The sequence below is a fragment of the Chlamydotis macqueenii genome, chromosome 26 (assembly GCF_036417535.1).
Source record: "Chlamydotis macqueenii isolate bChlMac1 chromosome 26, bChlMac1.mat, whole genome shotgun sequence".
In the NCBI taxonomy this organism is placed as follows: domain Eukaryota; kingdom Metazoa; phylum Chordata; class Aves; order Otidiformes; family Otididae; genus Chlamydotis; species Chlamydotis macqueenii.
Window position 1 is genome coordinate 3,125,119 of NC_141581.1, and position 25,205 is coordinate 3,150,323.

Below are 25,205 nucleotides of genomic sequence, written 5' to 3' on the forward strand. Positions count from 1 at the left end.
CTTCTGGGTTTTTTTGTGTGTGTTACCTTCTTAGTCCACCTTCTTTACACCAGACTCCTGCTTTGGGTCACCTTGTTTGAATGTGTGTCCTAAGGAAGCTCTGCTGTGCATTCGCCTCTCCCTCTGTGCAGGTTTCTCAGTCGGGATGCTGGCTTTGATGAGCCTTTTGTTTGTCCCTGAGTAGCTATTACTCATTACTCTTAATATTGCTTTACTTCTTGAACTATTCTCAGCTATGTGTTGATTTTAATGATTATTCCTAGATCAGCAGCAACTCTGGACTCCTGCATGCAGTTAACTTTTCATAGCCAATATTCCAGTGTTTCATGGTAACACAGATTCCTGGCATTTAGTTTAAAGCAAGATTTTTTTTCTTTTTAACATAAATTCGTGGACGCCTTAAACTGTCTGATTGGGCACAGACCTTTTTAAGGCAGTGTGTGCTGTTTGAAAACTGGCCAGCTTTTCTGGCTTAAGCTAGGGGCTCCAGGTAGGCAGTCCGCAAACCTGGGGAGCCTTTCTGTGTACCAGGGTGAAAACCAGTGGTTTAGAGAGCTGCTTGGTTACATTCTTAATGTGGCTTTTGAGTAGGAAAAGAATATGTATCTGTACTTCAGTTATATTTGTCAACATAAATTGGTGATGAAACAACTCGTTGCCACAGCCCTTTAGGTTAAAAAGTTTTTAGCTGTTAGAAAAAGGAAGTACAAGGATTATTCTTGATCTGATCTCTGCCACTAAGCCACAGCAGACAACTCAGACTTAGGGGGGGAACTTCATCACTTGCCGCGAAGACCAGAATTTGCAAATGAACCTACCTCCATATGAGGAGAGGATCACCATTTTCTTTCTGTTTAGTGCCAAATTTCACCTTGTTAGAATTTTTGGCTGTAATGAGAGGTTTGAATCTCTTTATGGAAAAATCTTTATTGTAGTAGCTGTGCTGGTTGGGTGTCACTTTCAGGGCTGAAGGCTTCCGAATGATGTTTTTATGGAAAACTGTTGTAAAACCTGCCTCACAGGTGGCCCTGTGCAGGATGCTTGAACTACTTATTTAACAGAATAATTGCTTTAGCATTGCTTCAGCAGCATAATTAATCGGAGGGGGCAAGGAATATAATTTTCACACGCAAAACTCACTTTGCTGCCCTGCTATGTCCAATAAGATGGTACAGAAGCTTACGGTGTACTAGGATAACAGCGCTGTTTCCACAGTCTGTCCCACTCCTCTGCTCCAGCAGTGCTCCTGAACTCCTCTCTGACTCCCAAAAGGTGAAAGCCAATGTACCTTGAAATGCTGAGAATGTAGGTTTGACTATAAGAGGGATATTGATCCATTTTCCTCGAAAGTATGCCTTGAAAGTAGACATTAGCTTGTACTCGCATGTCATCAGGATTGTAAGCTTGGACTCAAACAGTTAAAGTCTCTGCTGTTACCTCTTTAATACTTGTAGACTGGATAGGCATAATACGCTGCTGCCGACTTTAGAAATGACAGAGTTTTGGCTTGCTCCCCTGGTTGGGCGAGCCTCTGCTCCCATGGCTGAGCGAGTTCTTCAGAAGGCCTTGAACTGAGGGTCTGTCTGTGTTGCCCTTTCCTCTGAGGACCCTGGTCTCCCTGAGTTCTCAGTCTGCAGTTCTCATTAGTGAGAGTTACCTTCAGCAAAGCCCTAGGGATAGCATTGTGCATGGGAGATGAGATTTAGAAGATACTTCTGAGAGAGCTGGGGCTGTTCAGCCTGGAGAAGAGGAGGCTCCGGGGAGAGCTGAGAGCGGCTCCCAGTGCCCAAAGGGGGCTGCAGGGAAGGTGGGGAGAGACTCTTCAGCAGGGCCTGCTGGGACAGGACGAGGGGTGATATTTTTAAAACAGAGGGAGGGAGATTCAGATTAGATATTAGGAAAAAGTTTTTTACGCTGAGGGTGGTGGAGCACTGGCCCAGGTTGCCCAGAGAGGCGGTGGATGCCCCATCCCTGGAAACGTTCCAGGCCAGGCTGGATGAGGCTCTGAGCAACCTGATCTGGTTGGAGATGTCCCTGCTCCTTGCAGGGGGGTTGCACTAGATGACCTTTAAAGGTCCTTTCCAACCCTAACTATTCTATGATTGTATTATTTAAAAGAGAAAAATGTACTAAAAATACCAACGACAGGTTCTGCAAGAAATGAACCGACTTTGGATTTGCTTGCCCTTTGGTGATTGTTTAGCTGCTTGTGTTTCAAATGATAGCTTTGTCTCCAATTAACCCTAGGATTAGTATATAACTGATTTAATTTCTAGTATTTCTCCTTCCTCAACAGCAAGCACTCTTCAGAAATATTCTATTAGAAATATCTTCTATGTTCTTAGGCAAATTTCTGTTAAAGTTCAAAATAATAACTGCTCAAGTGTCATGAGTAATCTTTTTTTATTTTTAATATTCTAGTACTGCCTCTTTTCTAACAGTTAATTATTTTTTCAGAATGAGCTAACCAAATGTCACATACACTGTACAAACAAATTAATTAGAAGACAATGATCTGACAGAAGAGGAAAAGCTTCCCCTTCAAAACCTGGGTGTTCCACTAGAGGCCACAGTGGTGGCCAAGCTCACGGGGCTTTGGGTCTACAGAAAGCACCTTCAGCTCTGGGTTAATGATGTTGCTTCAGAACTGCCTCTAGGAAAAGGAAGGCTTGCATCCTGCCTTCCTCTTCTGAGCGTCTGTCCGTGCTGGTAGCTCCACTTCACTGTCACCGTGAAAGGTGTGAGATGTTACTGCAACCACCTCAGCACTGTTAGTCTGCTACGCTCAGCCGCTGTTGGTCTCTTCTCCCGTGCTCGCCTCCTGGACCAACCTCAGGTTTTGCTGCTCTGCAGGGGCTGGCAGGTTGGCTGCCCCCTGGCAGATCCTGGTCGGGAATCAGCTCCTCTGTTGGGTCTAGGGTTATTTGGCTGCAGAGCAGAAAGCTTTCAGCTACAGTTACCTGCAGAGCTAAATGGAAGAGGGTTTTTGTGGTTGTTGATTTTTTTTTTTTTCTTTTCTTTCTATCAGGATAGCCTGTTGCTTGCTTGCATGGCTGGTAACAACTCATTTTGGTGATTTTTGGATTTTCTGCTAGTCCTGGAACAACAGGGACTCTCTGGCAGCTGATTACACTTTCAGCTGGTGGCAATACCTGTGAATACCTTATCCTCTGTACCTCGGTAGCATTGATGAAGGAACACTGGAATATTTTCCCTTGGACTCAAGAGACAGTTTCTACCCAAACATTTCATGCAGTCCTAGAACAGTAATGCAAGCTGTTGCTGCATCAGCTGTCAGTGAAAGCTGATTTTCTAATCACTGTTACCCTGAGCTTGAGGTTCAGTGGACATTTAAGAAGTCACCTTCTCAATCCCCACAGCAGGATCCGCTCCTCTTTAAAAACGCCATTGAGGGAGACTTCAGAGTCCCTGTATGTGGTCTGTTTCTGTGCGTAACTTCAGTTTACATGTTTGGAAAAATGAAATTCCCTCCTCTCCTGTAATAACAAGCCCAGTAATTCTTTCCCTTTTACATATTTGAAGGCTCCATCACAGCCCCTTGCACTCTGCAAATGCAGCAGCCATGAGGGCAAAGGAGACAGCGCGTGTTTATTCAGTCATGCACATAAGTAAGTCCCATGAGCAAGTCCGCTCTGGAGCTCAGGGCCTCCGGCCCGGCCTCTGACCCTGGGACACCTTGGCAGTCGTTCCTGGAGCCACGCTTGTTGGTTTGGTGGGGGAATGGATAGTCAGTCTGCTGGCTCCTGGAGTGCTGTGCTGCTGGGTGGAGGATGACGAAAATGAAGAGCAGGATAACAGAAGAGAAGAGCAGAAGTGGCAGCCAGCAGGACAGGGGGTGTGTAACAAGAAAGCAGGGGGCAGGGAATGGTGGTGAAAGATGTACGGGGACAGGGGTGTGAGAGAGATGGGCAGAGAAGCAGCAGGGAGAGAGGAAGAGACAGCAGAAAGAGAGAGAGGGACCAGGACAGAGATGAACAAAGCAGGACAGAGAGCAGGATGGAGCTGCAGGAAAAAAGTAGTGTCGTAGTTCAGCCCCACTTGGAACCAGACTGCACAGTCTCTCTCTTTCACTTCCCCTCTCCCCCCGCCCCAAGGGGATAGCGAGAGATAATATAAGGAAAAACAGCTCGAGGTCTGAGATAAGGACAGGGAGAGATCCTTAAAGTTACCGTCATGGGCAGAACAGACTCAACTGGGGGAAAACTATTTTGTTTATTATTAAAAACAAAGCAGTATAACAAGACAGAGAACAAGGTGACTTCCCCCCACCCCTCCCTCTTCCCGGGGCTAACATTATCTCTGCCTCCTTTCCCCCCCTGAGCAGCACAGGGGGGAAGAGGGAATGGGGGTCGCGGTCAGTTCATCACGCGTTGTTTTACGTCGCTGCTTCATCATCGGGGGAAGAACTCCTCACATTCCTCCCCTGCTCCGGCGTGGGGTCCCTCCCATGGGCTACAGTTGTTCGTGAACTGCCCGGGGGTGGAGTCCCTCTGGACCAGCTGCCCCAGTGTGGGGTCCTCCACGGGCTGCAGGGGGACAACCTGCTCCACCATGGCCATCACCACGGGCTGCAGGGGAACCTCAGCCAGGAGCTGCATTACTGCTCCCCCTCCTTCTGCACTGCCCTTGGCGTCTGCAGCCGTTCCTCTCCCAACAAATCCTTCACAGCAGGCTGGCAGACACCTCTCAGGGTCTCTTCACATCTCATCTCCTCTCCACTTCTTGCAGCCGGGCCGGGCTGAGTCGGGCCCAGTCACCGCCCGGCGGGAGGCCAGAGGGTGAGGGGTGCAAGGCCCACAAGGCTCGCGCCTCCCCCTCTCTGCCCCCACTCACCTGCATCACATCTTCTCTCTTTTTCTTTCGGTTTTCCCCTTCTTAAATACGTTATCGCAGGGGCGTTATCACGGAACATTCTGCTACCAATCGGCTCGGCCTTGGCCAGCAGCAGGTCCGCCCTAGGCCCGGCCGAGTCCACTGGACACAGGGGAAACAACTTCCAACAGTTTCCTACAGAAGCTGCCACCACAGCCCCCTAGCCCCCCTCGCTAAATAAACCCAGAACATTTCACACCTCGCCTCTGCGAATAACATATTTTAAGTATTGTAAGTAAAATACACAGACATCAACAGAAAAAAACAGATAATTCCTCGCACCAAAATCAAAATAATACCCTCAGGACACCAGCAGTGGGCAGACAACTTACAAACAATTCACCACTTACCCCTTCACCACAATCAGAACACAAATTCCCCATAATCATTTTGCTGTTTTATGGAGTTCAATCCCTGTCTGGCCCGTTATGGCTCCCAATTAATATCCATCCTTATCTCAAATTCCTCTCCAGCCCTGCTCTGCCCAACCGTAGTCGAGCTCACCCCCTCCCCCATAGCCTCTCTGCCTGCAGACTCCTGGGGTGATGCTTATCACCCCCAAAGTGACACCCCCACCTGCTTCCCTGCACCCCACTTCCACCTCAATTGTTTCAATTTGTAATTTGCAATTCTTTTTTTTTTTCTTTTTAGCACTTGTCTTTCTGGGGATTTTTTGTTCTCTCATTGTTATTTTTTTTTCTTCTTTTCCTCACAAGTGGTGGTGGTTGTTGCTTGTTTCTTTTGAATGATTAAAGTGTTTTTATCTCAACACGAGAGTTTTCTCACCGGCCCTTCTGATTCTTCCCCCATCCCACAAGGGCAGAGGCAGTGAGCGAGCGGCTGTGTGGTGCGTGGTTGCCGGCTGGGGTTAAACCTCAACGCGAGGTTGGTTGCCAGCCCTGCCTGGCTGGTGCTTTAGGCTTTCCGTGTTCTTCTCAACGTCTTGACAGCCCTCCTTGTTCCTCGTTCCTGCTTTACAGTACCTTTTGCTCCGTAAGCAGCAGTACTTGCGCCGTGCAAACCTACCCGCCTCCCTGCCTCGGGGAAGTAACTCTGCCCAGGACACAGAACAAAACGGCCTCAGCGCAACCCGCAGCAGTTCAGCCGAAGGGCCCGAGCCGCTCGCCGTGCGGTGGCAGAACGGCCCCTCCAGCCCCCGCCGTCCCGTGTGCGGCGGGCAGCTCAGCGGCACTGCCACGCGTGCTGGCAGCAGCGGCAAGGAGCGCAGAGCTCCTGTGCGGAGCTCAGATGGAACCTCCGGGGCTCTGCGGTCGTCTGCTGAGGCCACCGGGCGCACCGGCGCTGTGTGCTGTCCCTGCTTCAAGTTCACTTCGCGCGCGGGAGGGCAGGGAGGTGCCGTCCCGCGGCACTCGAGCCACGGGGACGCTTTTTGGTACGGAGGCCACGAATGGTACAGAGGCCCGGGCTGCGAGGGGGAACAGGGCAGAGCAATGCGAGCCCAGCGCCCCGAGGAAGCGGTGACCGGCTGTGGATGGGGCGGGCGGGGCTGAGGAATCGGGCGGGGCTGAGGAATCGGCCGCGGCTCGCCCGGCTGAACACCGGGGACGGGACCAGTACGGGGCTGCTGCCGCCCGGTGCCCAAGAGCGGGCGCTGCAGCTCGGGACTCGCGCATGCGCAGTGCCCGCACGTTGCCGTGCTCGCTGCTGCCGCCCGGTGCCCAAGAGCGGGAACTGCAGACCGGGACTCGCGCATGCGCAGTGCCCGCACGTTGCCGTGCTCGCTGCTGCCGCCCGGTGCCCAAGAGCGGGCGCTGCAGCCCGGGACTCGCGCATGCGCAGTGCCCGCACGCTGCCGTGCTCGCTGCTGCCGCCCGGTGCCCAAGAGCGGGCGCTGCAGCTCGGGACTCGCGCATGCGCAGTGCCCGCACGCTGCCGTGCTCGCTGCTGCCGCCCGGTGCCCAAGAGCGGGCGCTGCAGCCCGGGACTCGCGCCTGCGCAGTGCTGTCCTTTTCTCCACGCCGCCGTCCGCCGCCGACAGCAATGCGGTGCTGCGGGGCGGCGCCGCCGCGCTCGTTGCCGGCTCCGGGCACGGACCCGCCGCTGCCGCCCCAGGTGCGCGGTGCCGGCGAGCTCTCGGCGCGCAGAGCGCGGAACCGCGGCGCCGGTGCCTCCCCGCTGCCCGCGCCGCCCGCCGGGTGCTCGCTGCTGCCGCCGCCCCGTGGCCGGAGCGCGGTACCGCAGCCCGGCGTGCGCGCGCCCGCTCTGGCCCCTCCGGCGCGCCGTCCGCGGCCGCGCATGCGCGGTGGCCGGGAGCGAGACGGCGGCGTGCGGGGCGCGGGTCCCGGCCGCGGCGGCGAGTGAGTGCCGAGGGCACCGGTGGGGTGAGCGACCTCCTTCGGCGGGTGCGGGGCTGCCTCCTGCCCGCTGGTAGCGGGACGGGGAGCTGCGGACCGCCCGCTGCGGCGGGCTCCCGGTGTGCTGGAGCCGAGCCGGGCGAGGGCGGCCCCGGGGAGAGACCCGAGAGCTGAGAGGAGGGGAGAGGGGAAGGAGGGGGACACCCCCCCGTGTCACAGACGCCGCGCTCCTCCCCTACTCGCCAGCGCTGCCCCCGAGCCTCCCCCGGGCCCGTGCGGCTGCCCCCAGCTCCGGCGCCTCCCCTGAAGCCTGTCCCGTCTAGCCCAGCCCCCCCGGCACGCCCTGCCCTGAAGGCTGCGAGGTGGGATCTCAGTGTATCTCGAGAATCCCCTGCGGCAGGAGAGGCTCTGGCCAGGGACCGCATGTGGTAATAACGGTCTGTTCTGGTGTTGTTTAGCGAGATCAGCATGGCCCCTGTGTAAGGATGACACGCAAATTCGTGAAGAGTTCCGTATTTTTCCCTCCCGGTCCTTGTCTCAAACCTCGAGCCGTTTTTCCTTATGCCGTCTCTCCCTGTTCTCTCGGAGGGTGCGGGGAGTGAGAATGAGCCTGCATAGTCCGGTCCCGATGAGGGCTGAACTACGACAGTTATTTTGGTGCCCAACGTGGGACCCGAGGAATTTGAGATAAGGATGGATATTAATTGGGAGCCATAACGGGCCAGACAGGGATTGAACTCCATAAAACAGCAAAATGATTATGGGGAATTTGTGTTCTGATTGTGGTGAAGGGGTAAGTGGTGAATTGTTCGTAAGTTGTCTGCCCACTGCTGGTGTCCTGAGGGTATTATTTTGATTTTGGTGCGAGGAATTATCTGTTTTTTTCTGTTGATGTCTGTGTATTTTACTTATAATACTTAAAATATATTATTCACAGAGGCGAGGTGTGAAATGTTCTGGGTTTATTTAGCGAGGGGGGCTGTGGTGGCAGCTTCTGTAGGAAACTGCTGGGAGTTGTTTCCCCTTTGTTCAGGGGACTCGGCCAGGCCTAGGGTGAACCTGCTGCTGGCCAAGGCCGAGCCGATTGGTAGCAGAATGTTCCCTGATAACGCCTCTGCGATAACGTATTTAAGAAGGGGAAAACCGAAAGAAAAAGAGAGAAGATGTGATGCAGGTGAGCGGGGTCAGAGACGGGGAGGCGCGAGCCTTGTGGGCCTTGCACCCCTCACCCTCTGGCCTCCCGCCGGGTGGTGACTGGGCCCGACTCGGCCCGGCTGAGAGAAGTGGAGAGATGAGAAGTGAATAAGATGTAAAAAAGATCCTGAGAGGCGTCTGCCAGCCTGGTGTGAAGAATTTATTGAGAGGAACGTCTGCAGACGCCAAGGGCAGTGCAGAAGGAGGGGGAGCAGTAATGCAGCTCCTGGCTGAGGTTCCCCTGCAGCCTGTGGTGATGGCCATGGTGGAGCAGGTTGTCCCCCTGCAGCCCGTGGAGGTCCACGGAGGGGCAGAGATCCACCTGCAGCCCGTGGAGGTCCACGGAGGGGCAGAGATCCACTTGGAGCCCGTGAAGGACCCCGTACCGGGGCAGGTGGAGGCCTGAAGGAGGCTGTGGCCTGTGGAGGCCCCGCTGGGGCAGCCGTTCTGGAGGGGCTGCACCCCGTGGAAGAGATGACCCACGCCGGAGCAGTTTCACAAAGGACTGTGGCCCGTGGGAGGGACCCCACGCTGGAGCAGAGGAGGAATGCGAGGAGTTCTTCCCCCGATGATGAAGCAGCGACGTAAAACAACGCGTGATGAACTGACCATGACCCCCATTCCCTCTTGCCCCCTGTGCTGCTCGGGGCAGGGAAGGAGGCAGAGATAATGTTAAGCTTGGGAAGAGGCTTAACATTAAGGTGGGGGGAGGTTATCTTGGTCCCTGTCTAGTTTTAGAAATAAATGAGTATTTTTGCCCAAGTCGAGTCTGTTTTGCCTTAACAGTAACTTTAAGGATCTCTCCCTGTCCTTATCTCAAACCTCGAGCCGTTTTTCTTATATCATCTCCCTCTATTCTCTTGGAGGGTGAGGGGAGCGAGAGGGAGACTGCGTAGTCTGGTCGTGATCGGGGCTGAACTACAACATGGTCGCTGCTCTTTCTTTCTCTCTCCCAGAGGCCATGCCGAGGATGTGGCTGTCTGTTCCTCCCTGGGAATGCTGTTGACTGCACTTGCGTGGGCTTGCGTGGGCTGTCTCTGCCCGGCCTCACTGTCCTTGCGGTGTGGGGGCAAAAATGGATGGGCAGAGTACGTACTGCCTTGTGGATAGCAGCTGCTGAAGCTGGAGAGGGCAGAGAAAGGTAAGGATGAAGAAACCAAAGGCCATCTGGCCGGCAGCTGCCTCCCACAGCTGGTGAGAGAGAGCCTGCCTCTCTGGGTGAGGAAGAATCCCTCTTTGTGCTGGCCAGACTGCCGGTGTGCACTGCAGGGTCTGTGTGTGTCCACTCAGAGTGTGCCATGTTGTCCCTCGAAGCTTTGCAGCTTCTGGCAGGTCCCTCATAGGCTACAAGTCTGAGGACTTCCCGTATTTTGTGAGCCTGTAATAGAGTCCTGAGTCTGTGGGAAGATGGAGAGAGGAGGTGCTCATGGAACATAAGATACAGCTCGAAAGAGCAGCTCGCGAGGAGTTGCTGATGCAGGGACTTAAGGGCTGCAAATACAGAGTGGGAGTTTGGGAAGGAGTGGGGTTCCCTCCCTGCCAGTTCAAGAGAAGAGAAGGGATTTGTAATTTTTGGGACTGGGGGGTGGTTGGGAAAGGGAGGCAGGTTTTTCAGCCTTTCTCGGATGAGTGTTGCTGTTGGATGTGGGTGTTGATGAGGTTTGCTCCGGTTTAGTCTCCGCACAGCTGATAGGAGGTATGACCAAGTAGTGAGAGATGTGATGTACCCCACTGCAAGTGGGTGGAGCACCACGGTGCTTTAAAGGAGGCCATCATCGTGGAACAGATTGGTGCTGACTGGTGTCAAACTGCCTGACGGTGCTCTGTTTGCTGATGGTGAAGAGGAACTGGGCGATCACAGCAACATCCTAGTTAGCCTGGGTGGTCTGTGTTGAGGATGGATTCTGACCCCAGCCCTCAAAGCTAAGCTGAGGGGCTGTCCTGGTTCTGGCTGGAATAGATTTTCACCTGGGCTGGGAGAGGAGCTGGAGGAGCTGGCTCCTGTGGCCGGAGGACAGGGCTGGGATAGTTACTAATTAGCCAAGAGCTGGGACAGTTTACCCAATTTAGCCCAAGGGCTGTTCCCTCCCATGGGACATCTGCTCAGTATTTAAAGGGAGGAGGGTGCTGAGGGGAGATTCCTGCTACTCAGGAGGAAGCTGGGCGTTAGGATTCATTGTGAGGTATTGTAATGTAAATTACGTGCTTAAGTATTTTCTGGTACTGGGTTTTGTTTGTTTGTTTTCCATCTCTGTTTTCTTCCATTCTGTTGCTCTCTTAAACGTTTTTTTATCTGAACCCATGAATTTTGCTTTCTTGTCTTTCCCGGTTCTCCTCCCTGCCCTACTGGAGGGCGCGGGGAGTGAGCGAGAGGCTGTGTAGCTTGGTCCTGAGCGGGGCTGAAGGACTCCAGGGGCCGATGCTCTCTGGGTGTGGAGTGCCAGGGAGGGCTTTGAAATTCAGCCTGGGGGAGAGGGCAGGTCAGGGTAGGATGTGTTTGGGCGGAGAGAGGCTCTGGGGTCCTTGACGCAAAATGCCAGTGTGTGCTGGGCAGGGCAGGTCCAGCCCAGGATGTGTTCATATGTAGTTGGTGTGGTTTCTCTTTCTGTGTGCTATACAGTATGTTACTCGAGTCTTGATGTTGCCATTGTTGTTTGTGCCAGGTGGGCGCGTGTGCAGCTGTGCTGAGGGTCTCAACCTGTGCCTCAGCTCATCAGCATAATGCCAAGTACTTCCTTTCTTGTCTCAGAAGCTCAATGCCCAGATTTGTCTTGCATCTCAGAAGTTTATGGACAGCCATCTTGCAGTAGTGATCCAGGACATACCAGCAAGGTGAGTGGTCTGTTTTCCCGGAGCTCTTTTCTAGGATGAATTCTTCTCTGCATCCTTTTGGTCTTGGCTCTTAGAGCCTGGTTTCTTGCGCATCTGTTGTTGCAATCACGGACGTATCTTTTTGTCCCAGGCTGTGGCACTTGACTTTTCTGGGGCAGCGATGAATTCTTCCTTGCATCCCCTTAGGTCTTATCACCTAAAGATATCTTCCTTGTGGGAGTAACTCTTCTTGACGAGAGTCATCTTATGTCTCTGGGTCACCTCATTTGTCTTGTGTGCAGTATCAGTTGGCACATGTGTCTGGGTCGGAGCTGCTCTGCCTGAGTGCATAGCGATGTTGGTCAGTAGATATGCCTAGAGTGCATAGTTCCAGACGGTGCAGCCTGCCTCAGAGCAAGTAGCCATCAGCAGCAGGCAGGGATGTTGAAGGGATGATTGGAGCAGTCTGGGAGAGGCTGCTCAAGTGGTGGTTGAGGAGATTAGAACTTCAAAGGTGTTAAAGCTTGTATCTGTAGGGCTTAATGTTTGAATTTTTTTTTTTTTTATGGCAGGCTGTTGTTGGAATGCAGATGGTATTCCTAAATGGAACAAGACCTCTGGAATTGTTCAACTATCACTCAGCGTCCAGGTGACTTGTTGGGTGTTGTTTTCCCAGATGTGGAGGGACGAGTTGTGCGCCAAAGGCTGAGAGGAGGGCAGCGATCGCTGTAAGAAGGTGGGTCATCGTGCGGTGTCAGGGGGGAAGATGTGACTGGTGACCCCAGGAACAGCTTCTGGTTTGGGTTGTTTTGAAGGTGGAAGCAGTGAATGAACTGTCTGTGATGCTGGCACTGGAGCAGACTCGGGCAAAGGGAGTGGTGATTGTTGGACTGAAGGGGCGGTTGATGTTCAGGTGTCATGGTGCTGGTGAAGGTGGAAGCCTTGTTTGTTTTAGAGGTGGTAGCCAAGCCTCAGCATGGCAACCTGTAAAAGGCAGAGGCAGCGCCAGCGAGCAGGCAGGGTAAAGGAGGGAGAGACGGGGAATGGTGCGGGCAGCCTGCAGTTCTGGGCGGTATCTCAGCCTGTGCCTGCCTTTGTTTTTTTCCAGGTGCAGCAAGCAGGGTTGGAGGGGTGAAGTCCCGTGCTGATGAGTGGTGCAAGAAGATGAGGTGGTTGTCGACTGGGTTGGCATCTAAGAACCAAGTATCCTGTCGTAACTCAGTGAAGCATTCCTCTTTGGTTGTGCAGGTTCTGTGCAGGCTGCCTTTAAAACTGTATGAGCATTTGAGGTGAGCCAGGTAGTAGAAGAGAGGAGTGTGGGTCTGAGCATTTCCCACCAGTGCAATGGCAACTTTGCATCTCGGCATCTGAAGCACCACGAGGGGCAGTTGTGACATCGGACTTCTTGGGAACTGGAGTGGAGCAGGCGGGCAGAGAACTGTGGTGCTTTTGAGGAGGAGGGTGCTTCAGAAGAGGTCGGTGGTAAGTGGTGTGATGTTGAATGGCAGTGCTGTTTGGTAGGTTTTATTTTGGGATTTTTTTTTTTTTGCAGATGGTGATGAGGAGCTGGGCGAGGACAGTGCCATCTTAGTGTGGGGTTGTTCTTTTGAGAATGGAATTAGATTTCTGGCCCTTTGAGAGCTAAGTTGAAGGACCATGACCAGGGAGGGAACAAGGTTGAAAAGTGCAGGCAGGGTGAATGAACTTCATGTAGGGAAGAGGGCTCCCTGGGAACAGTCTCTCTCAGGAAGGTGAAGGAGAGGAGTTAATAGTGTGATGCTAGAGTATGCTAGGTAAGAGGGTTGCAGCCTGTCTTGTTCTGTCTTTTACGTAGTGTCTATGCTGGATAATGTTTGTGGGCCTGTAGATGCGCTGGCAAGGGCCAGTGAGGAGCAGCAAGAGCTTTCAGTGCTGGCACTTCTGGTGTGGGAGCAATCGTCAGATGTTTGCCAAGACTCCACCCACAAAACACAGGAATGGGGTGACCCAGCCCCCTGCTGCAGCACAGGGTGGACACCCCTGTCCCATATTCACCTTCCAGCTCGTGTCGTCGTCCTCCTCCACCCCACTGTGGATGTAAACCACGTCGAAGAAGAAGTAGGGACACTGCAGCATCTTCTGCAGGACGAGAAGTGGGGAAACGGTGTCGGGAGGCTTTCCCTCGCACTGCAACAGACATGGAGACACTGAGCTTGGCTGGGGTGGGGGAACAGTCATGTGCTCTGACATGGAGAACTGGGGTTGGCAGCTCAGGGCCAAACACTAGGATGGTCCGGACCATGTAGGGTGACAGGATGGTTTGCACGTTCGCCATCACCAGCAGCTCGATCTTCTGCTGGCTGGGCCAGGAGGACGGAGGCGGCTCAGGGACACCCCTGAGAAAGCAGCAAGCACCTGCCCCACGGGCTGTCTGGGTGAAAGGCTCATGGCGTTTTTACAGCAAAGTGGGAAATTTGTGGCCAAGCGGGCGCCCTGACTCCCCCCCCGGCCCTGCCAAGCCATACTCACATCAGGTTGAAGAGCCCTTCCAGATCTGCAGCCCCAGCTAAGGACTGATCCTGGCACACTGACCCCTGCCCGCTCCCGGGGATGCCCTGCACCAGGTGCTGTGCTGGCTCCAGGGAGCTCCTGTGGAGGGAGGCGATTGCACCAGGTGGCCCGGGATGGGAAGAAAACACCAATAAACGGGTATTTGATGGGTCCAGAGGGTCCAGCGTTAAACCCTGCCTTGGGGGAATTCAGGGGCCCAATTCAACCCCTCAGCCTCAAACACTGATGCCACGCTGTGCTGCAGCTGTCTCGGCTGTGCCAGGGACACCAGTGAGGCTGCGGATCTGCTACCATCCACAGGCAATGGACCCAGAGGGTCCCTGCTTGCACCCAAGGGACTCCATTTGCACCCAAGGGACCCTGTGGGTCCCCTCCTTGTCTCAGTCCCACAGATGGTGGGATACTGAATGACTTGCAGACAACGGTCTCCAGGTTGTAGAGGCAGTGGCAGACCTCACAGGGGTCCAAGGTGAACCCTGAGAGCTGAGAGGAGCTGGGGTGAGGGAGGCGCAGAGCCGTCCCTGTCCTCGCAGCCCTACTCACCCATGTGGCTTCATTGTTGACCACCACCACCAGCGCACACTTGTGGCACTTGTCGATCTTGTGCTTTGTCCTGACAAACATCTCAGTCATCTTCTGGGAGATGTTCAGTGCGTTGGTCTTGGACCTGCTGCAGGCGATGGAGCTCAGCAGTGACTGGTGTCCCTCTCTCTCAGTCCTCAACTGCATCGGTCTCTGTGCCGGCTGGGGACGGCAGAGCTGGGGTCCCCAGGGTCTCTGGGGACCCGTTGAAGGACTCCAGTTTGGGCAGAGCCAGGGCTGAGCCCCCTGCAGCTCCTCACCCTGGTGTCGGGGCAGTGCCCCACCCGCCTTGTAGACTCTCACCGCCTTCCAGGACAGTTGACTGCAGCATCTTGACCTGGACCTTGGTGGGGATGGTGGGAGTGGGCTAGGCAGTGCCATTGGGTGCCGCCGTGCCCTGTGGGCTGTTGTTGGCACTGGCCACCTTGCCCTTTCCTACGCCACCCTCTGTGCTCAGCACCTGATCCTCATCCCCCTTGGGGTTGGAGCGGGTCCTGGGCCACGGCAACGCTGCCTTGCCCTCCTCTTCCTTGGTGGTGTTGCCCGGCTCCCGCGTGTCCATCACACAGCCGTGCACCATGGTGTCTCCAGCCCTGCTGGGGACTGATGTGGAGGTGGCTGCGGGGCCCTGCACCCTCCTGCTCTGTGTACCCCCACCCCACGCCTGCCCCTGCTCACTCCCCACACCTTGCCCCATGGGGCACCCCCTCCCCCAAACACCTCAGCCCCAGGCCCCCCATGCACCCCTCCTGCCCCACACCCTCTCTTCTATGCACCCATTACTCGCTCACTGCCTGCCTCCACTGCTGCGTGCACCCCCTCTGCCCCGTGGCCCTCGCCCGCAGACCGTGCCCCGCACACTCACACGCTCCGTGCCGCCCCTCCGCCCTCCCACTGTACCAGCCGGAAGCGCGGGGCGCTGGGGTTCGTGGTTCCCCAGGGCCACGAGGGCTACCTGGCACATCGGATGGTCGTGCACGGCACCGGGGACACCCATGTACACCCCCTGCTCCTGTGCCCAACCCCCCCCTGCACCATCCCCTGCACCCCAAACACCCATGGACATCCTCTGCACGCATGCGCCCGCCCCCTTGCACTCCAAACACCACGCACACCTCCCCGACCCAGCACCTGATAGCCCGGCACCGTCCAGCCCCCTTCAAGCGCCGCTGCTTTGCCATCAGACCTGGTTAAACGGCCGGTTCTGTCAGTAAAGCCTGGTGCTGCTTCTCCCTTGCAGCCTCGCTCCTGCTCCGTTTGCAACAGCGACTCTGGGCTCGGCTGTTAGATCGTAGAATCGCGGAAATTGTGGAATGGTTTGGAGTGGAAGGGACCTTAACGCTCATCCGGTTCCAACCCCCTGCCCTGGGCAGAATCCCCTCCCTTGACCAGCTGGCCACACTCTTGATGCATTTTGCTTTGGTTTTGGCTTTGTGAGTTGCCAGCGCGTGTTGCCAGCTCACGTTGAGCTTCTTGCCCGCCACCACCCCCAAGTCCTCCTCAATACGGCTCTCCGTCCATTCTCTGCCTGGATTCACGCCTGGGATTGCCCCGACCCACGCAGGACCTTGCACTTGGGCCTCAAACTCTGTGAGGTTCGTGCGAGCCCCACCTCTCCAGCCCATCGAGGAAGGCATCCCTTTGCTCTGGCATGTCGACTGCACCACGCCTGCTCGGCTTTGTTGACGAAGCGGCAACGTGGGTCACGCCTTGTCCTGACTGACAGCGGAGTCAGGCTTTGTCCCCGCAATGGTTAAGCACAGGAGGCTGTGCTGGGGCTGCTGAGGAAGAGGAAATCTCGGCAGGAAGAAGGACAGGAAAAGGGCTGGGGGTAGGGGCCAGCGGCGTGGCTCACGGCTGACCGGGACGTGCCAGGAGCGCTGGCCATGGAACTGGGACAAGCCTTGGGGACAGACGCCGGGCACCGCGGGCAGGAGGCAGCCGGAATGGAGAAGGCAAGTGGGGTGTCTCACGGGACGGGCACTGCCAAGGGCTGGTCCTGCATGGCCAGGGGCTTCCTTGTGCCTTCCACGGATGTCCCTGGTCCTGGTGCCAAGCTCCAGTATGCAATGGTGGGGCAGCACCAGGTCCTGCCCAGCACTGACATCAGAGCGAGGGGCGAGGAGCCATGGCCAGTTGGCTGGTGGCCAAAACTTATACGTCACCGTCCTCTGCCCCAACCCAGCAAATCCTGGTGAGTCCCTGCCCCTCCGTCCCTTGGTGCCAGCCGGGCAGACACTGCTGGTCTTTGCAGCCCCCACTGGGAGAGGAGGAAGACGAGGAGGAGGATGAGGATGATGAGGACATGGCGGGGGACACTGAAGGCATCCTGTGTGACAAGGAGCGCGTCACTGGGCTGCTGGTGACAGTGGCCTGTCTACACCAGAGAGCTGAGCAACTTCAGCGCCACACGGGCAGGTACCAGCACGCAGCAGCCACAGGGTACGGCGGGCTGCTGCCACCCAGCCCCCTCCATCTCTGGCCTTCACCGCCCCGCAGGGAGGATGAGGAGGGCTGGGAGGGCACTGCCAGCCTCCCCGCTGTCAGCCTGCAGCCTCGGTGCCTCGACAGCACACTCAGCACCGGCACTGCTGTGGAAGGTGGGTGCACCATGCCATGCCACACCACGACACGCCACACCGCGCCGGCAGCTCGCTGCTTGCAGCAGGACCCTGACTGCAGCCATGCTCCCTGTCCCCAGCTCATGGCTCGGACCTCTTTGCGGACCTCCAGCACGCTGTGAGCTCACTGGAGCGTGCTGTCTTCTCCCGGCACTGGTGGGCACCACCACAGCCTCTGCCTGGCAAGGAGTGGGCGTGGGCAGCCAAGGTGAGCCACACCGGCGTGGTCAGCCTGGACACCAAGGCAATGGGCACTGGCTGACTGGCCCTGCATCTCCAGAACCTGGAGGAGCTGGATTGGGCAGCGGGCTGTGCTGGGAGGGCAATGTGGCGGGGCCCGGATGATGGAGCCGGCAAGGGGCTGCCAGCAGAGGAGGCGGCAGTAGCAGCAGCAGTGGCGAGGAACATGGCACTGCAGGCGGCTGTGAGGCAGCGGGACGAGGAGCTGAGCCAGGCCACTGCTTCACTGCGGGTGCTGCGGGGGGAGCGCGACCGGCTGCAGTGGAAGGTGGGAACCGGGGATGCGGCAAGCAAGGGGCGCTGCCCTACTGCAGCCCTTGGAGCGCCACCGGTGCAGCCCCCGGGGCTCAGCCTGCTGCTTGGCACAGGTCCAGGACCTGCGGGATGCTCTGTCCAGGCTGGAGGAGCCGGGGGGCTCCAGCAGCAACACCCCTGGGCTCGGCAGCACCCTGGGGCAGGGGGACCCCCAGCTATCCCAGGTGAGTGTGGGGCTGGGGTGTGCCATGGCTGTGGCACGGGCAGGGCTGCGTGGGTGGGATCCTGCCCCGGTGCCGGGTTCTGCTTATACCCTCCACAGGAGCTGCCCCAGCGCAGCGATGGCGTCCAGCCCCACGGCCCCCTCTCCCCCCAGCCCTCGGAGGGTGCCAGCCGGGAGCAGGAGGAGCGAGTGCAACAGCTCCAGAGGTGAGTGTGTCCCCAGACCCGAGGGCCGCTGAGCCCTCGACAGCGGGGAACCTGAGGCGCGGCACCAGTGCAGTTAACAGCGCGTGCCGGCGGTGCCCAGGTGCATGGGGAGGCTGCAAGAGGTGAACCGGCAGCTGGCGGCCGCGCTACAGGAGTGCAAGAGCGATGCGGAGCGGCTCAGCATGGTGCTGGGCCAGCACGAGTCCCGCAGCGTTGCCCTGCGCCTGGCCCTGCGCTGCAGGTAGGGATGGGGACGGGGACAGGGGAGGTGCAGCCCGTCGTGCCACGCTGAGCTGCTCTCCCTGCAGTGAGCGCTGCGGGGGGGCCTACGCCGCACTGCTTCAACTGGTGCAGGCGAAGCTGGGCGAGGAGGAGGACAGTGCCTACGGTGGTAAGTGCCAAGCTGGGGGGGCTGTGGGGTGCGGGGAGGGGGGCGTTTATGGGGAGGATGCTGGCGAGTTATTGGGGGGATGCTGGGGATGGAGGGGGATGTAGGAGGGATGATGGCAGGGTACTGGGAGGATGCTGGGGGAGCACCAGCCGACAGTGAGGGGATGCAAAGAAGGTCCTGGGAGGATGCTGGGCAGATGCTTGTGGCTATCAGAGGGATGTGGGAAGGATGCTGGGGAACCCCAGTTCCCAGGACAGCCCCTGTGGGCACATACTAGAGAGGGGCACCTGCCTGAGTGCTGCCCACCCCGTGCCTAGGAGCCACAGGGGAGCAGAGCCAGGGGCATGGATGGGGATCCAGCCCCACGCCGATGGAGGGGCCACAGCTCCCAGGCCGAGCAGAGCCGGATGGCCAGGAGGAGAGTGTGACCAGTGGCTCCCCCAGGCTGCAGAGGTACTGCGGGGTGCGGGGGGGGACAACACACAACACCAGGCCAGGGCTGAGCTGCTCTTGGGTTGCCCCCTGTGCCCCACCATGCCCACCCCGTCACTGGTCTTGCAGCATCCTGGCACCCCACGGGATGGAGGAGGGGGCCCTGCGCAAGCACATTTGCCAACTGCGTGCTGAGCAGGCAGCCGTGGAGGAGTCCCTGCTTGACACCCCGGCACCTGCCAGCGCCTGCTTTAGCCACGACACCCGAGCTCGGGCTGAGCAGGCGCTGCGGGATGCTAGGGCTCTCCTGTCCAGCTGGAGGCGGCCGGAGAAAGTGGAGCTGCTGCAGGACTTGGCGATGCTCAAGGTGAGATGAGGGGCAGGGGGTGCGAGGCAAAGGGCAGACGCCTGGGGTCCCCCCCACCAAGTTCTCTGCAGGGTCTGGGCTTTGAGCAGAGCGGCAGGGAAAAGGGCAGGGGGTGATGCCCGGCAGGAGGGAGTGGAGCCTGGAGTCGGGGCGATTAGGGCCGTGCCTCAGTTTCCCTCTGCCCGGCTAGGAGGCCATGGCTGACCTGAAGATGCGACTGCAGCTGGTGGAGAGGGAGAAGCGGGGCCTGGAGTTGCTGGCAGCCGGGCAGGGGCCGCGGGAGGCCGCACTGCGTCTGGTGCTCCAGCACCTGGAATGGGATGGGGGGTGTGGCTGCCCCCCCAGGCCCCCCAGCAGCTCCAGCAGCAGCGAGGAGGTAAGGATTGCTCCCACCTCCCCATGGGGACCCTCCCCAGGGCTGAGGGTCTCCCCAGGGATGGGACCCACACCCAACCTCTGTAGGATGCCGAAACCAACTGGGTGGGAGGAACAGCTCCCCAGCACCCTCCAGACCCAGAGAAGATGGGAAAAGAGCTACTCTGCGCCCTGGCCCGGTAAGAGACCTCACCGGCATGCTGCAGGGAGCCGTGGCGGCGCTGGGCAGCATGCGGGCTGGCTGCCATCCGGGTGTCCCCAGGGTGGAGGGGCTGCACGCCCAGGTGCAGGCCCTGGTGCTGTCCCTGGAGCAGAGCAGTGCCGCCAGCCGCACGCAGCAGGCGCAGTGTGTGACCCTCGCCGCAGACTTCTTCCACGCTCACAGGTGGGCAGGAGGCATCCGCTGCCCTGCAGGGCGGGCGGTGGATGCAACATCTCCCCACGCACGCCCCGAAACTGCGGTGCCTTCCCGCGTGCCCTGGTTGCACATCCCCCCTGCACACCCCAAAACTACAGCCCCTTTCTGCACACCCCAAAAACTCTCTCCCATGATGCCCATCTCCAATGTGTGGTCCCTCCCTGCGCACCCCAAAACTGCGGTCCCTTCTTGCGCACCCCCAATGTGTGGTCCCTATTTCCATGCCCCAACACCACAGTCCCTTTCTACCTCTGCACCTCAAAAGTGTGGTTCCTCTCTTACACACCCCAAAAGCTTGATCCTGTATTGCAGATCCCCAAAATTGTGGTCCTTCCCTGCACACCCCAAAAGCACGGTCCCATCTTCCACACACCAAAAGCCTGGTCCCTTCTTGCACACCCCAGACTCTCTCTCATGTTGCACATCCCCCAGTGTGTGGTCCCTTCCTGCACACCCCAACTGTTGTCCCTCCCTGCGCACTCCAGAAGTACGGTCCCATCTTCCACATCCCAAAAGCAGGACCTCTCCCAGGGTACCCCCGATGCGTGCTCCCTACTCGCTCACCCCAAAATTGTGGTCCCTTCCCACGTACCCTAAAAGGATGATCCCTTCTCGTGTACCCCAAAAGCGCAGTCCCATCTCGCACGCCTCCAACACGCAGTCCCCTCCTTCACACCCCAAGAGCACAGTCCCGCCCTGCGAACCCCCAAACCACTGTCCCCTCCGGCCCTTGGCCCCCTCGGTCCCCCCAGGCCGCGTCCCAGGGCGCTGAGTGTGGCACCCCACAGCGCGCTGGCCCTGGCGTACCGCGGTGCCCGGCGGAAGCAGGTGGCCCAGCTATGGCAGCTGGAGGCGCGGGCCGGTGCCCTGCACAGGCAGCACGCTCAGCAGGCGCAGGTGCTGGCCCGCAGGCTGCAGACCCTGGAGCGGGGGATGGCTGGCAGTGAGACCTGCATCTAGGGACCCCCTGAGACCCCCTCGCGCCAGACGGTGCCTGCTGTATCCCCCACTGAGAATAAACCACCCATGATCGCAGCTCCGGCTCAACCAGCCCCACCGTGATTTGGGTTTGGGGGGCATGGCCACAGGGGCTTTGGGCTTAAGGAGGGGCTCAAGGCAGCCAAACCCCCAGCTCGGCTTAACCCGGCAGGGCTGGGAACAAAGGCCATCTCCACCACTCCCGCTATCTCCCAGTGCAGATGAAGCCATTTCGTGATCCCTGATGTGGGATCAAAGGTGACGGCGGTGGCTGTGGTGACCATGGGCCCCATGCATATTCAGGAGGGAAGAGGAGCGGTGACCCCGTGCCAAGCGAGGGCAGCCCCCGCGGCGTGGCTGTGCCGGGGGCCTGCTGTGGGGAGCGGGGACCGAGGGGCTAAATCCGGCAGCCGGAACCCCGGCACGATGGGGAGCTGGGCTGAGCGTGAGTTTCCAGTGTGAGGATGCACAGGGGCAGCCTGGGGCTGAGAGGCGGCGCAGAGTGGAAGGGAAACTGAGGCAGGGAGCTGTGTATTGGCTGAAACAAGGCCTGCGTTTCCCTGGAGAGATCTTGCAGCGGAGTTCAAGGCTCAGTGGATCGATAGCCAGAGCCATGGCGATGGAGAGGACAGAGAGGGCTGCAGGGCGGGGCTGCAGGGATGCAATGACACGGGGATGCAGGGATGGAGGATTCAGGGATGCAGGGATGGGGATGCAGGGATGCAGCTCACCCCCCTAAGCTGCCTGTGCCCTCTCCCCTTGACAGCCAGGAGCCCTCCAAAACGAGGGCAGCTCTGCGTCCCCAGAGGCAGGGGGGCTGGGTCAAAGAACTTCCCCAGACCCTAGAGAGCTGCCCCAGCACAAAATGGGAGCAGCAGTGCCCTGGAGCCCGGCCATGACCCTGCACCCCGATACGGGAGTGGGGAGGGGGGGCTGCGGTGCTGCCTGCTCCCAGCCCCTGTCCCTGCACGCATCCCCTGTGCCAGCCCCGCGGTGTGGCTTGGCTCGGTGCGGCTCACAGGGTGGTCTGGGGGGCCGCCGGGGGCCAGTGGCAGTGGCCTGGAAGGGCTGACCCGCAGGTTGAAGGTCAGGGCTCTGCTCTCAGACCCCTTTTCAGATTCAAATGGGATCCTGGGGGCTTTGTGACGGGTCAGGCTCCACTGAGAGCCCCATGAAAAGGCCGGGGTGGCCAGGGCAGCTTCAATCCTGGGTGCTGGAGGATGGGGAGGGCAAGTGGGACCCGCCGCCACGCCCACCCCGGCTGCAGGGGTCCCCTCGCCGCATCCCACTGACTCCCAGGACCAGACTGGGCTCCTTCAGGGGCAGGCTGCCAGCACGGCGTGACGTGGCATGGTGCAGCTTGACACGGCGCAGTGTGGCACGGCATGGTGCGGCACAGCACACGGTGCGGCACGGCACAGTGCAGCGTGGTGGCCCTCCTCCCCTTTGCACCCCACGTGCGCCCTGAAACCTGCAGTTCCTCAGGGAGGGCTTCACGTGCTGGCTCACAATGGTACCACTCTGCTGCCCCCCTACCCCCACTTCACTTTCCCCTCTGGGCTGCTGGGAAGCCGAGGAGCCACAGCAAAACCCCGGGGGGGGGGCACAAAACTACCTCTCCGTGGGGTGGCTGTGGGGGGCGTGTGGCGGGGGGGAGCACGTGTGCAAGGCGACCTCCCCCCCGCCCCGGCCCTGCCGTTTGCACGTGGGTGTGCACCCCCACGCATGGGGCTGTGTGTCCTGTGCACATGGCAGAGGCATGTTTGCTGCGCAGGCATGCGATGGGTGCTCTGGGGGGGCAGCCGTGGGGTGCAGGACCGTGCTGTGGGGCACAGCCCACAGAGCCGAGGAGCCGCGGCAAAGCTGGCCCCAGCCTCCCTTTGTCCTTTGCATGTGGTGGCGCAGCCACGGTTCGGCCCCGCAAGGTCAGGCGCTGCCGTGGCCACTGCGGGAGGGTCAGGATCCCCTGGCCGTGAGGGGCCCCTTAGCCCCTGCACCGGCTCCCAAGTGGCTCATGACTCCCCTCGCCGCCCACCGCATGCAGGCACATGCCCACACGCCCGCTGGCAGCATCCGGCCTCAGGAATGCGACACTGCGGTCCAGCTGGGGCTCAGCGCCCTCAGTCCTGCGGCAAACAGGGGCTGGGGGCTCTGTGAGCTGCACTAAGGTTCAGCGGGGCTGAAAATCAGGGGATTGACCCAACCCCTCCCGTTCTTCCCATGCGGGGCCATGTCCACCCCTTCACAGCCCTGTTTCAGGGTGCCAGTCCGCGTGGGGGTACACTGGGGCCTGGAGGGACGGAGAGATGGACGGGCTGGTGTCTCTCAACCACTGCCAGCAGCTGCCACGTGCGTTTGGGAACGGGCATGGCCGCCACCTGTCCGCACACTGGAACCAGATCAGACACTGAGCCCAGAAACCTCTGCCAGCCCTGCGGCTGCCTGTGCTGCGTCGGACCCTTCCCGGGGGTGTCGGGGCAGCACAAAACACGCCGGTGGCTCCCAGGGGAGGGGGGGGGGCCTTTTCTGCAGTGCAGTCAGTGGAGCAGTGCAAAGGAGGAGGAATTACTCCAGAGATCAAAAGCCTTTGCCTACTGGACACCGACGTCAAAACAAACCCGGCTCTCACCGCGGGGCCAGGAGCCATGCGGGGGAGAAGATCCAATTTCCTCCTTTGTTCCTGGATTATTATTTTTTGCAGGGGGGCAAGGAGGCGGTGGAGCGGCAGGGAAAAGGCCATAAATCACGGCCTGACAGAAGAGAAAGGAGAAATGGGGCCGGTTGCAGGTCGGGAGTGAGCCCTTTGAGCCCAGACTAGGACCCCCTGTCCCGACCGCGGCAGCCCTGCGGCATCGGCCCCCTTGCGCGGCCCTTGCTGGGGACCTCAGTGTGGCCACATTAGCAGGTACCGGGTGAGCAGAGATCCTTCCAGCCAGGAGGAAATGGAGGTTTTTCTTTATGGCTGGAGTCCTAACCCATCCGCCTCTGCCGCACCCCGGCTCTGGGCTTGGCGCTTTGCTGGGGTTTTTTACATCCAGCCTGCTTCGCTTCGCCCTCCCCTTCACCCCAATGGCTCCAACCCCGTCCCAGCTGCCCCCCCCCCCGGCTCAGCATCAGCATCCTCAACGCGGCCTGAGTCAGGGCTGTGGCGCGGGGTCTCCCATTGGGACAGGCCTGCCCCGAGGGCATGCTGGGGGGGCACAGGGGGGAACGCCCTGCCCGCTGGACTTTGCCCCCTCAAGTGAAGGCAAAGGCGCTCCACTGGGAAGACACTGGGGCCGCTGCTGCACGGCCAGGAGGAGAGTTTGGCCCGTGGGTGAAAGGTGAAGGCAGGGCGATATCGTGGGGCTGCTCCCAGGTCAAGCACCTTTCCGTGCAGTTTATTTCTTTGTTAAGGATTAACAAGGCAGCAGCAGACGGGCACCCAGCAGCACCCCAGCCCACCCCTTCTGGCAGGGCCAGCCGCCAAGCTCTTACGGGTCTGACTCGCCAAACCACATTGCAAAAGGAATTTACGGGACCAGAGGCGGCCAAGCCCCCGTCCGCATTCCAGCCCTTCGCCCCCTCCCAGGCACCGCGCAGGGTGATGGCACCCGGGGGACCCCAGGGTGTCCCTCATGGGGCCCTTGTGCCCCACGTGAGACGGGGGAGCCACAGCCTCGTGCTACTCACACTAATTGAAGATCTTGCCGGGGCTGTCGGCGAGAGGAGGGGAATGCCGACACCAGTGGCTTGGCCGCAGGCCAAGCGTGGGGAATTGCTTCCCATCCGCCCGCCGTGGCCCCCGTGGCCCTGTCCGGCCTCACGTCACATCACGTCACGCGGCAGCCGGCCGAGCTCTGCCTGTCGCGTGGCAGGGCCGCAGCCAGCCTCGGCTCCCTGTTCCCTGAGGGGACCCCTGCGCTCCGTGGTGACTCTGCCCCTCGCAACGCTCTGCGGCTTGGAGGTCACTTTTGGGGTGGCGAGGGGGAAAGGAGGGACAAGGACCCCCGGCGTGGCACAGTGCTGCACACCTGGGGAAGCGCAAGGTGCCCGGTGGTCCCGGGGCCAGCGAAGGGACTCTGGTCCCCGACAGGCATCGGGTGGGCAAGGGGCCACCTCCAGCCACCTCCGCTGGCCAAACCGCGGCGAGCGGGCCACGCCATCGCCTTGCCCGCACCCGGCAACGCACCGCGGCCTTGCCCGCCCCCACTACAACCGGTCCCACCGCCCCCCCCTCGCCGTGCCCAACCCCCGGGGCAGGGTCGGGGGGGCGGCCCGGTTCGGCGGCGAGGCAGGGGCCGGGGCCGGGGCAGGACCCGGAGAGCGGAAGGGGAGGAGGACGGGGAGGAGCATTCAGGGCGGCCACCGCGGC

At 59.2% G+C, this 25,205-nt stretch overlaps 1 protein-coding gene and 1 pseudogene across 9 annotated transcripts; both read left to right on the forward strand.

Annotated features, from left to right (window-relative positions):
• The first annotated feature begins 7,667 nt into the window (after positions 1 to 7,667).
• LOC147597526 (U6 spliceosomal RNA) lies at positions 7,668 to 7,728 on the forward strand (annotated as a pseudogene).
• A 1,956-nt stretch (positions 7,729 to 9,684) lies between these two features.
• USHBP1 (USH1 protein network component harmonin binding protein 1) lies at positions 9,685 to 20,920 on the forward strand. 9 transcript variants are annotated; one of them, XM_086767622.1, is made up of 15 exons: positions 9,685 to 11,949; positions 12,322 to 12,695; positions 13,255 to 16,309; positions 16,615 to 16,945; positions 17,047 to 17,174; positions 17,247 to 17,474; positions 17,575 to 17,685; positions 17,784 to 17,890; positions 17,991 to 18,131; positions 18,199 to 18,281; positions 18,599 to 18,734; positions 18,843 to 19,080; positions 19,271 to 19,456; positions 19,543 to 19,634; positions 19,718 to 20,799. In XM_086767622.1, the coding sequence occupies exons 3-15, from the start codon at positions 16,232 to 16,234 to the stop codon at positions 20,643 to 20,645; spliced, it is 2,787 nt and encodes a 928-aa protein (XP_086623748.1). In that variant the 5' UTR covers positions 9,685 to 11,949; positions 12,322 to 12,695; positions 13,255 to 16,231; the 3' UTR covers positions 20,646 to 20,799. The 9 variants fall into 9 exon arrangements, with proteins under 9 accessions (XP_086623748.1, XP_086623749.1, XP_086623753.1 ...); XM_086767623.1 differs by having other exon boundaries at positions 15,586 to 16,309; XM_086767624.1 differs by having other exon boundaries at positions 11,784 to 11,806; positions 11,890 to 11,949; positions 12,322 to 16,309.
• The last annotated feature ends 4,285 nt before the right edge of the window (positions 20,921 to 25,205 follow it).